Source organism: Manis pentadactyla, chromosome 2 (genome assembly GCF_030020395.1).
Source record: "Manis pentadactyla isolate mManPen7 chromosome 2, mManPen7.hap1, whole genome shotgun sequence".
In the NCBI taxonomy this organism is placed as follows: Eukaryota; Metazoa; Chordata; class Mammalia; order Pholidota; family Manidae; genus Manis; species Manis pentadactyla.
The window spans coordinates 22,329,361-22,341,667 of NC_080020.1; the positions used below are offsets into that span (position 1 = coordinate 22,329,361).

A 12,307-nucleotide genomic window follows, 5' to 3' on the forward strand; every position below is an offset into this window, starting at 1 on the left:
TGCATTGTAGGGAACAGCCTGGGAGCACCTACTGGGATGGTGTGCTAAGGCCACACTTCCCTCATTCAACAGATGTTTATTAAGTACTTCTTGAGCAGCACCACTGTGCTGTTGAGGGCCTTTGATCCTGGCATCCTCCTTAGAGCTCAACCCAAATCCATCCTCTACTCCAAAATTCATTGTCCAGGAAATGCTTCCACCTGGTTGCCTGGGCTACCTGTGAGGCTGTGCTTCCAGTTGTTTCCAGCAGGGGGGGCAGCAGTGGGCCTTACTGGCAGTGCTTTGCAGGCGAGAAGCGGGGAGAGAGAACCTGGGTGAATAAAACCAAGGGAACCCTGCCCAATTCAGCTGCCTCTCCAGATGTGCAGCTACTAGATCCTCATCTTAGTGTGGACTCATTTTCTTATACCTAGAAATACTTTGTTTTGAAAGTAATACATACTCTTGTAGAAACTAGAAAGTAGAGACAAGCCCCAAACCAAAAATCCATAACCTACGAGTAATCATCATTGGTAGTATTTTGGAATTTATCATACTGTTTGTCTTTTTACATTTATATAAAAATAGATTCTTGATTTATAAAAGTTAAAAGTTAATATGCTATGACTACTGCATATTATTTTAAAAAATGAACATCATATAATGGCTGTATATGATTCCATTGAAGAATCTACCAGCCCTCTTCCTAGTAGCCAACTTTTTATCACATGCCTGATTTTTTTCTTTAGAATAGATTTCTAGAGGCAAAATGGGAATGCTGGAAGAAAAGGTTTACTAAACTTGAAGGTGTTTGGTATGCAGAGCCATGTCTCCTCCCACAGAAAGATAATGCACATACTTGGCAGCGTTTGCCTGCTTGTTTTGTACCTCCTCCTTCCTGTATTCTCACCTTGGGCATCTAGAACACCCTCAAGTCTTGGAGGTCTGTGTCTGTTAATAACAGGGTATACATATGTCCACAGCATACCTGTTGCTAATAGCTTGCCTTTCACTGTCAGTGTTCAGTTTGAGCAGTGAGTAATATAGGTCATCTAATTATTGTAGACGCAGAGTGAAATGAAGTATTATGGCCAGTTTTAGATAATTCAATCCCCAGATCATTATTTGTTAAATAACAGTTTTATTGAAATATAATTCATATACCATAGTATCGCCCATGTGAAGTGTACATACACTTCAAGTGGTTTTTTGTATCTTCACAGACTTGGGCAACCCTCACCTTAGTCAATTTTAGAACATTTCGTCACCCCACAAAGAAACCCTGTGCATACTGCGTTATTCCTCACTTCCTCCCAGTCACCAGCTCTAAGCAACCGCTGATCTCCCTTCTGTCTATGCCTCTCCTGGACATAGTGGAATCATACAATACATGGTCTTTGGTGACTGGTTTCTGTTACTTAGTATAACATTTTCAAAGCTCGTATTATAGCATATATCAGTATTTCATTCCTTTCTATTGCCAAACAGCTCATTAAATGGATGTATCTCTTTTTTAATCCATATATCAGTTAATAGACATTTGGGTTGTTTCCACTTTTGGGCCGCTCTGAATAATGCTGCTTATTGTAAACATTTGTGCACCCATTTTTGTGTGCACACATGTTTTCATTTGGGGATATATCTTATCTAGCAGTGGAGTTGCTAGGTCCTATGATAACTCTTTGACTTTTGGAGGAACCCACCAGATTACTTTTTGCATGAAGTAGCTAAGCTAATGAGGAAAAGCTTTTGTGTGTTGACTATCTGGAAAATTATTTTAATAACCCACTGCATTTTCCATATTACAAATATTGTCTTAAAGATGCTTTGAAAAGATAAATGTGTCTGAGTTCTCTGACCGAAAAAAATGAAGAATGTTTGGTACTTCAGATTCTTTTTTAATTTTTTTAAATAGGTCCCTCTTTAAAAAAAAAAAAAAAGGCAATTTCTTAGCATAACTTTTTAAAAATTGTGTTAAAATGCACATAACATACAATAAAAGATAATATGTAATAAAATACACATAGCATAGTAAAATTTACCATCTAAACTATTTTTAAGGGTACAATTCAGTAACATTAAGTATATTCATGTTGTGCAACCATTACTACTATCCATGCACTAAATTCTTTTCATCTTATAAAACTGAAACTCTGTACCCATTAAACATTAATTTCCATTCCCTGCTCCTCAGCCCCAGGGCAACTACCATTCTACTTTCTGTTTCTATGAATTTACTACTCCAAGTACCTCATAAAATTGCAACCACATAGTATTTGTCCTTTGTAACTGGCTTATTTCACTTAGCATAACGTCCTCAGGGTTCACCTAGGTTGTTTTTAATATAGAAAAATATAAATAAAAACCAGAAGATCCCATAATCCTAGTAACCATGATAACTCCTATTTGACACTGCAAAAATATATAACAACAATATTTGCAATGTCCAGAAAATGTAAAATTTCAGGAAAAATAAAGTAAAATGCAAAAGCTTTCCCCTACAGTCATCATCAAAGATAACCACTGTCGATGGTATTTTGACTACCTGCCTAGCATGACTCCCCAGTAAGTATGTAAGAGTGAATGTGTATTTATCTTTTAGCTACATAAAAGCAATACTGTTATATACAATATGCCTTACTTCAGTTTTCTGCTTGATTTAAATGGAAACTCTCTCCTTATTAGCACTGTAGACAAGTCTCATTCTTTTTAATAGCTGTGTGGATTTCCATTATTGGCGGAACTGTAGCCTATTTAACAAATCATCCTTTAATGCTATTAATGCTTATAAAACTGAAATTATTCCAGTTGTTTGCTATTAAATAGAATACTGTACCCTTGTATTATTGAACACCCCTGTAGTATATCTCAAGACACTGGCCAGTATATCTGTAAAGCAAATTCCTAGCAATATAGTTGCCTGATCAAACAGCATGTGCATTTTAAATTTTGACACACTTTGTCAATTTATATAACAAAAGGATTTCTAAAGCCATAAGGCTATCATGAAGTTTATAAAGAGGGTGGTTTCAGTTTGTCCAATAGAATAAAGTGGTCACTGGAGTTTCAAGGAAACAGGCAAAGGCCAAACTCAGTCTGGGGTACACAGGGCTGGCTAGATTATGTTCCCAGGCCCTTCTAGTCATAGCTACTCTCCTAACAAAACAGTGTCCTAACAACAGGATTTTGTGTTGGGCATAATGCAGGGATTAAAATTTGCCTTTGTGAAATGACTAAAGAGCTGGCAGAGCCCCAGGGGAAGGCCCCTGCCCTCCAGGCTTCAGCTTTCTTGTCTCTACTGTTTGTACCACAAGGAGGTGAAGGTCTGTCGAGGCCCTTCTGACTTTGAACGTGGTCAAGGGCATAGGGAACATGGCACCTCTCTCGCTCTAAGGTCTGGGTGCGTCTGGAGACAAGCACGCTGTCTGACACTATCCTGGTTGCCAGGTGACAGGTGGAGCACCCTGTTCTGTGTCCTCTGCCTCTCCCCCAGGTGCCCACTTTTGTACTGAGTGCCCAGGCCTGTCCCCATTTTGAGCTGCAGCCCAAAGGTCAGGGGAAGGTGGTTCTCTCCCTGTGCCCCCGAGCTAGGCCCCTGCCCCTGCTCCCCAGGGCCCCCAGAGCCACCCTCTCCGGCCTCCTCTGACTTGTGCCTCCCCTCTCTCCTTCCTCTCTCCTCCCCACTTTCAGGTGGCTGCTGAGATCTTGGTGAGTGTTGTGTTCTTCTCATGGGTTTTAATGACTCTCTGAGTGAGGTCTGAGTCTAGCTGCGCCTCTGGGTGGGGCCGAGGGGGGCGGTCAGGCAGCACAAAGGTTCTCTCTCTCCCCTTCAGGGCCTCGAACCTCACTGGGTAAAAAATGGGCTAGGCAAGTGTTTCCCAAACTTTAGCCACTCACCTCACACATTCCACTAGCTGTGAATATTTTTCTTAAAATGGGCCCTTTTTTTAACCTGAAATACTTATTTTAAAGAGAAATTCAATGTTGATGTAAATAGAACCAATAGCTGGCTAGATCATTGTGGAAACATACATCTGTGGTGTGTTAAAATGTTTGCCTGTTCACCACACTTGGGAAGCACTGGCTGGACCATTTTTTCTTGCATATATGCACAGGCACACTTTCCCAGGGGGGCTTTCAGTGGGGTTTGGGGACAGCAGGTGCACTCTGAGTCTCCATGCCCAGCGCCTGCTTGCCCCTCGCCTGGGCCCCTACCCCATGGCCCTGAGTTCAGGGTGAGGTCCTGCCCAGTGCTGAGCTCCTTGGTGTCAGTCCACAGGGACCCTGGGAACTGGGCGGGGGAATGTGGAGGCTGAGGAAGGAAGAAGAGGCCATCAGCCTCCTTGGGTGGCTGGTTTAGCCCAGCCTCTAGCCGCCCTCAGCCTAGGCAAAGACATGAGAGGGAACAATAACTGGGGATTCCTTGTGTCTTCCCTCCCAAATCCTTGCCCCCACCTGGGCTCTGCAGGAAATAGCAGACAGGCCCAGCGGAGACAAAACTTCCCTGGAGACACGTTTCATGACGATCCTGTGCACCCGTAGCTATCAGCACCTCCGGAGAGGTGAGGCCTTACTCCTTCCGCGTTCAGCAGGAAGATCCCCAGACCTGATGAGCGCCTCCCCACTCTATGACAAGGGTTGCCAGTCGCCCACACACCCACTCCTAACCCTTGCAGCAGAGTACCGTGGCCGGCCAGGGCTCAGGAGCCCAGGGTCTGATGCTGACTCTGCTGCTCAAGGGCCATCCAGCCTCAGGCCAGCTCCTTCACCTCCTTAGGGAAGCAGGTAGGGTGGCACATGGCTTGTGCTTCCAAGGCCACTCTCATGGATTGGTAGTGCTGCCTGGAATGCTGCGTTGAGAAGGATGCAAAGGCTCTGGGTCACGATCCTTCGGTGGTTTCTGCCAAGAGCAAAGCGATGAGGACTGATGGTGCTGATGGCCCAAGGACCGCATCCGCACCACTGAGTGACAGGCTGCTACGCACCGGGCACTGGCTTGCGATGGCCCTGGCACCAACTGGTCAGGAAGTGCCCTTTCCACTGAGACATTTACATTTTAACATGCATTTGCCTGGCACCTTTCTGTAAAATATGTAAGGTGCTTTAATGCAGTCGCTGAAAGAAGGGACTCAGGAGCTGGACCGCCTGGATTCAGGCCTCCCGCCCCTCAGCTGTGTCACCCTGGGCAAGTTACTGTCTGTGCCTCGATTCCCTGACCTGTGAATCAGGATTTTAGTTCTACCTCACGTGATTATGGTGAGGATACAAAAATTACAGTACACAGAAAGCACTTAGCACAATGCCTGGCACATAATCACTTCCTTAGTGTTACCATTAATGATGTTCAAATTAATCTCCGTCTCAACTTGACACAAGAGGAAGGGGAGGCCCAGAGAGGAGGATGGGCTCATTCAGTGAGCTCAGGGTGGGGCTGTGACAAGGACCCATGTTCCCTCTACTACCCCAGCCCACGTGCCTAGAATTTGTCCTGGGCTCTGGGGCACTGTCTGCCTTGACACAGATTTTGCTCTGAGCCCGAGGCCACCTGAACTTCCATCCCATAGTGATCCTGCCCAACACACCTAGACCCTGGGCTGTGGTCATACCTGGTGCCCCCTTCTACTTTTCCGGCAGAGCTGGAGGGGCAGGGGAGGAGTGATCCCCCCTCCCTCTGAACTGTCACTCACCCCCAACCTCCGGGGCTTTTCTTGGGGCCAGTATTCCAGGAGTTCGTCAGGATGACCAACTATGATGTGGAGCACACCATCAACAAGGAGATGTCCGGGGATGTCAGGGATGCATTTGTGGCCATTGGTAACCAACAGGGACCAAGGGAAGGGGCTGGAGGTCAAGGGAAAGGGTGGGGAGCACTGGGAGCATGGCCGGATTCCCTGGACGAGTGTGGCCTTGGCAGCTTCCTCAACTACTAGTACCGGGAAATAAACACTGCCACTTACGGCTCCAGGGGTCCTGGCGCGCGTGTGATTGGCGGGTAACATGGACTGGTTCCAGGCTGCGGGGCAGGGTGAGGAAAGAGCTCTCCCCGGGGAAGAAACCAGGAAGGTGCTGGCAGGGCTGGTAGGGGCGCAGAGCCCTGCAGAACTAGGGCGTGTATGCACTCACACTCCCGCTGCACACACACTGTACATAAGGAGCTGGGACTGTTGGTGAGTGTGACCTTTCCCTCAGACTCCTGAGCCTGCCACCGGGAGGGTGCAGGACTGTTTCCTGTGTGGCCATGCCCTGGGGGGCTCGACCCCAGCCTCCTGCTTCGTGCCTTCCTCATAGAGAAGCGTTTCTGTCCAGAGTCCTTCTGGCTTTCTGGTGCTGGTGTCTGATTCCTCCTTGAACTGTCTGAGACACCCCCAGGTGGGCTCTGCAGCCTTGAGATCGGCAGCTGCTGTGGGCCAGAGACCCTGCAGGCCTTGAGAAGGGGCTGCGGTTGGTACAGCCAGGCAGGTCTTATCTGGGTGGCTGTGGCTGCCAATGCCACTAGAGTGTGCAAGCTCTGGGGCAACACACAGGGATTGGCACAGCGCCTTAAATTGTACCCAAAGACAGCCATCCTTTGGCCTAGTATTCTCTAAATCTAAATCAGTAGTTCTCAAACATTAGGCCGTACCAGAATAGGGTGGCCAACCATCTTGGTTTGTGCTAAAACCAGGAATGTTCCAGGCAGAGTGGGACAAGCGGGTCACCCACCTTCAGGGTTGCAGATTGAGCACATCTGGGGTAGGGCATAGAATTGGCGTTTCTACCTTGTTCCCAAATGATGCTGATGCAGCTGTCTAGAAGCTATCCTTTGAAAACTGATGCTTAAAATATTTCTTGAAATCTGAGTCTCTAGGGTGGAGTCCAAACCCTGGGATTTAAACAAATTCTCCAGTGATTCTGATGCACTTAGGAATTTGAGGCCCTGCGCCTTGACTTTATGAGGGGTTTCTTCCCTAAGAGTCCTCTCCTAACCTTGTTCAGCGGCAAGCACCTTAGCAGGAAGTGAGATGCAACCAGGAAGTGAGAGTCAGGGCTGGCGATAAGGCAGAGGATCCAGCAGTGGAAAGCGGCGTCAGGCCCCGAGTAGGACCCTGGCATTGGACAGTCTGGGCTCACCTCCTCTGACCAGGTTCCCTGCATCTCTCTTCATTCCTACCCAGTTCAAAGTGTCAAGAACAAGCCTCTCTTCTTTGCTGACAAACTTTACAAGGCAATGAAGGTAAGAAAATTTGCTTGTTTGTTGCTTTCCCTCCAAGCATGTCAGCTCACCCACAAATACAAATGTGTACCATCCCCCAGATGAGAGGCAGCTGTTTCCACCCACATGCTGTTTATCAGCATCTGCCCCAGGGCTGGCTCTAGAACACTGGTTCTCAACCGGAGCTAACTTTGTCCCCTAGGGAACATTTGGTAACTTTCAGATGCATTTCCATCGTCACAAGTTGGGGAGAGTTACTCCTGGCATCTGGTCGGCAGAAAGCAAGGATGCTGCTGACATTCTGCAATGCGCAGCCCAGATCCCTGCATCAAGAGTGATTGGCCCCCATGCCAAGGCAGGGAAACTTGCTCCGAGGGTACAGGGCTGAGTAGGACAGTCTCTGATATCTGGGAGCCCACACTGAAGCAGGTTTTACAGTGTCTGCTGTGACAAATGATCCCAAAAAGTAGGAATTCTCAGCTCTGACTTACTAAAAACTCAGGCCACTCTGGCTGCCCTCTGAGCCCAGCATGTGGAGTCTCAGCTGCTAACAGAGCCTGAGCAGGCTTTTTGGTGGGAGTGAGCCTGAGACCCCTCTCAGCCCACAGTCCCCGAAGAGGACAGCCGTTTATTTAGCACTCACCCCGTGCCAGCTCTGACTGCTGAACTGGAGTTCTGGCTCCATGGGTCCAGAGATGGGCCCTGGCTGCCCACACATTCCATGTCCTGTGACTGCTTGTGGGCCCTGTGTTAGTTTCCCTAAGAAGCTGCTGTAACAAAGTACCACAAGTCGAATAAACAGAAATTTATTCCTTCATGGTTCTAGAGGCTCGAAGTCCAAAATGAAGGTGTTGGCAGGATTGGTTCCTCCTGGAGACTGTGAGGGAGAAACTCTCTCAGGCCACACTCCCTACTTCTGGTGTTTGCCAGGAATCTTGGGGTTTCTCTCTTGTGGTTCCAGCTTCTGCCTTTATCTTCACATGGCCTTCTCTGTCTGTATGTCTGTGTGTCCTCTTCTTATAGAGACACCAGTCATCGGATCCAGGGCCCATGCTACTCCAGTATGACCTCAACTAATAACACATGCAAAGACCCTATTTCCAAATTAAGTAACACTGTAAGGTTCTAGTGGACATGAATTTGGGAGGCACAGTATTCAACTCATACAAGCCATTTTTGCCTCTGTCTGGCTCGTCCTAGGCACAGGGGAGTTTGGATCGTGACTATTTGGGAAAGACAGGCATTACTGCCACACCACCACCACCACCACACGTACACACACAGCCTGGTTTGGGAAGGAAAAGGGAGAGAGGCAGGTGGACACCCACTAGTTCTTGCCTGACCTGGCCCTGTGTCTCCCTCTCACCTGGCTCCCTCAGGGTGCTGGCACAGATGAGAAGACCCTCACCAGAGTCATGGTCTCCCGGAGTGAGATCGACCTGCTCAACATCCGGCAGGAGTTTGTTGAAAAATACGACAAGTCTCTTTACCAAGCCATTGAGGTAAGGGGGAAACTGGAGGTCAGGGGGCAGGGGTGAATGTCCCATCCCTGAGTGTAAGAGTAGAAGACCTTTTTACTCCCAGTCTTTTTCTCAGTGAGTTCCCTCTGAGGACAGCTGGGAAAGAGCTGAATGAAACCTGCCTCATTGTTTATGCTAAAGTAACTTCCATATGGGTCAGAGGTCTATAATTAAGGGTTTCCAAATAAAACAAGAGTTCCCCCCCTTTTTTTCTTTTAAAAACAACTTTATTGAAGTATAATTTAAATACCATAAAATTCAGCTGTTTCAGGGTAATATTTTTTATAAATTTAATGAGTTGTGCAGCCATCACCACAAGCCAGTTTTGGAAATTTCTGTCACCCTAGTGAGATCCCTTGACCCAGAGAACCTGTCCCCACCTCCACCCTATGCAACCATTAAGCAAATTTCTGTCTCTCTAAATTTGCCTTTTTTGGGATATTTCATATAAGTGGAATCATGTAATATGTGATCTTTTGTCTGCTTAGAGGGCCCTTTTTTTTTTGTCTTTAAGGTGGGCCAAGATCTTAGTTTGATACTGTGCTTGGTTGACAAGCCTGTGGGAAATCTCACAGATAATCTCACACAGATTTGCTGGGGATATAAATTGGTAACACATCTTTAAAGGGTAGTTTGGCAGTTTCAGAATTTAAAATGTGTACACTCTGGACTTAGTAATTCTACTTGTAGGAATGTAGCCTACAGACATAGATACACACGTTCCCAAAGATGTGAAAGAGAATATTTATGCTAGGACTGTTTATAGTAGCAAAAGATTGGAAGTGCTCCTTATAGAACTGGTTAAATAAATGATGGTATATCCACACGGTAGAATATCATGCAGCCATGATAAAGCATGAGGCAGCTCTATGTGCTGATTTGGGAATCTTCTCTAAATAGAAAAAGTATGGCCCAGAATAACATGAATGCTGTGTGTCCATTTGTGTAAGGAAGGGATGCACATATCTGTATATATGCACAGACTATTGTAGGAAAACCATACAAGAAAATAGTAACAATGGCTACTCCTGATTTGGGGAATTAGGAGTGAGTCAGGGGTTTGAGGGAGACTGTTATTGTATAATAATTTGTGTAATACAAATTATTGTATAATTTGAATTATTTATAATGATGATATATTATTTTTTAAATCATGCATCAATACAAAACAAAAAAAAAAAAAAAAACCCAAACCATAAACTGTGTATCATAAAAATGACAGGAGCCCCTCTAACAGGAGGGTGAAAGTCTGGCCTCCCCCATCCCAGCCCTATTGTATGCTGCACAATATAATGTGTCTTGAACACAGTGATAGTCACATAAATTCCTGCAAAGGCCGGATATCCAGTAAGTGCTCTGTGTCTGCTCCCATAACATGTTCTGATGCCGTGGGGAAGGGTATTAGCAGAGTGCAGGGGAGCCAAAGGACGTGGGATCGCTCTGCACAAGGCAAGAGTAGAGGGCGGGAGAGCTCATGGAGGAGGGACATCTGGTGGCGGGAAGGATTTGGGGGCTGCACAGGTGTGCCAGACAAGGGATAGCAGGTGTAAAGGTAACCTACATGCTCCCAGAAGGAAGAGGGGGGATGATGCCACAGAGCTTAATGGGCGTCAGACCACAGGAGGCCTTGAAGCAAGGCCAAGAGCTTTCCCTGAGATAATGGGGAGCCACAGAAGGGACATCCGTGCACTTTAGTGTTAGAGAGACACCCAGGCTGACAGCGGCTGGGAGGAGGGGGCATTGAGGCCATCAGGGTCTTCCGCTCACTCTGCTCTCCCTCCGCCCCTGCCAGGGTGACACCTCTGGACACTTCCTGAAGGCCTTGCTGGCTATCTGTGGAGGCGATGACGAGGGCCACCGGCTCTGACGGGCACTCCTGCTGAGAAATGGTCAGCAGCACCAGCCGCCATGACCACGCCCAGTAGCTCTAGAGACTAAGGAAGGGGGGGGAGGAGGGCTCAGCGTGGCTCAGGTCTTCAGCCGAGGTTAGAAAAGGCTCCCCTTCCCACCAGCCACCAATGGCCCGGCTCAGTCACACCCCTGCGCACATCTGAGCGGCTGAAGAACCATAGCAGTGGATCCCGTCCACCTCCGCTCCCCGTCTTCCTCCTCAGCCCTTCCCAGCTTCTGTCCTTTGCCACAGCCTCTGCCCTGGTTTGGATTTGATCAAATCCAAAAGCATACTGAGCCTCTGTCTGTGAAATGAGTGATGTCTGGGCTTTGAATGGCGGGGTGTGGTGGCGGGTGCCAGCTGAGGGTTCTGCGGGAGGGGAGGGAGTGACGCGCCTCCCGGCATTTCACTGCCCACCTCCATCCAGGTCGTGCACTAGAGCACTGAACCAGGAGTCCAGATCCGGGGCATATGCAATCACTTGCTTTCTGCGCTTGGACCAGTCTCTTTCCATCCCTGAGTCTCTGTTTCCTTATCTACAAAGTGAGAGAGTTGGACAAAAATCTTGGCTTTCTCTTCTAACATTCTCAGATGTGTCTCCAAATCATTCTCTTTCCTCTTCTTTCTTTAAATAAAAAGAGACACATAAATACACAAACATACTTCCAATGGGGGTCTGTGTTTCTGACCTAGAACCTGCAGCCTGGATCATCCTCATTGCAGCTGAGGTGCAGCTTGCTCAGGAGTGAGTTTGGTCTTCATGCTCTTCCCTGGGAACCCCGAACGGGAGTCTGCACCCGTGTCCAGCCTGAGACGACTGACCTGTCCACTCTGGGCCTCAGGTCCCCTCTCCTCCCTCTGCTGCCTGGGTGTGCACCTCACCCATCACAACCAGACCCACAGTTCCTCTTGTGAACTGTTTAAGGGCACCAGATACGATGGTGTTCTGGGGAGGGCTGTGGGAAGTTTCTGCTTGGCAGAGATCACTGATAAGCAGGAGGCCCCGCTGCAGTTTCTCTGCCTCCCTTCCCCATCTGTGTTCCTGCCCCGAGACTTGGATCTTAAGTTGTCCAGCGACCGTGGCATGAAGGTGCCTGCTGGCTGAAGGGCTCTGCTCCCTGTGCTGGCTGACCTGACCTATCCTGGCAGTCCAGGATGTGTTTAATGTAGTAGCCATGCAGGGAACAAGGGGTGGGTGGTGTTGGTGTCTGGTCTGGTGTGACCTTAAACCAGCCACTGCCCTTGCTGGGCCTCAGTTTCTCCATTTGTACAGTGAGGGGTTAGATCCAACAGTTTTGAAGAGCACTCTCTTCATCTTTGACATAATGAGTCTGAAAGTAAGACAATTTACCTGTGTCTTCTCCACTCCTTCCCTCCAAGGGCTGCAAGCCCAGACCCCAGGAGAGTCAGCTGAGCACTTTTTTGAGTATTTGCCCAACTTAATGTAACTGTTACGAGAAGATAAATGAGCAACACGGTTAAGAGCTGTGGAGTCGGACTTGCTACTAACTGATGGTGAGCATGTATGTGATCTCGCCGAGCCTCAGTGTCCTTATCTGTAAAACGGGGCCCCAGTGCGCCTGTCTCCTGGCCTTTGTCGGGTAACTGGGCTGATGCCTGGAAGTGCCAGTGGGGGCCTGCCTGGTTTGGAGTCAGCGGCTGGCACCACCTGCCTGAGCCAGGCACCCTGTAGGAGCTGAGCAGTGAATCCCAAGATGTTTTCTG

At 47.9% G+C, this 12,307-nt stretch overlaps 1 protein-coding gene across 3 annotated transcripts in view; it reads left to right on the plus strand.

Annotated features, from left to right (window-relative positions):
* Positions 1-11,244, plus strand: part of ANXA6 (annexin A6) — a 47,576-nt gene extending 36,332 nt beyond the window's left edge. Inside the window, exons 21-27 of one of the 3 annotated variants that reach the window (XM_036893391.2) lie at positions 3,670-3,687; positions 4,448-4,541; positions 5,698-5,793; positions 7,134-7,192; positions 8,551-8,673; positions 10,484-10,580; positions 11,010-11,244. In XM_036893391.2, the coding sequence (XP_036749286.2) occupies positions 3,670-3,687; positions 4,448-4,541; positions 5,698-5,793; positions 7,134-7,192; positions 8,551-8,673; positions 10,484-10,558 (465 nt within the window). In that variant the 3' untranslated portion in view covers positions 10,559-10,580; positions 11,010-11,244. Of the gene's footprint in view, positions 1-3,669; positions 3,688-4,447; positions 4,542-5,697; positions 5,794-7,133; positions 7,193-8,550; positions 8,674-10,483 lie in introns of all 3 variants that reach the window. The other 2 variants (XM_057490595.1, XM_036893392.2) reach the window with 2 other exon arrangements.
* The last annotated feature ends 1,063 nt before the right edge of the window (positions 11,245-12,307 follow it).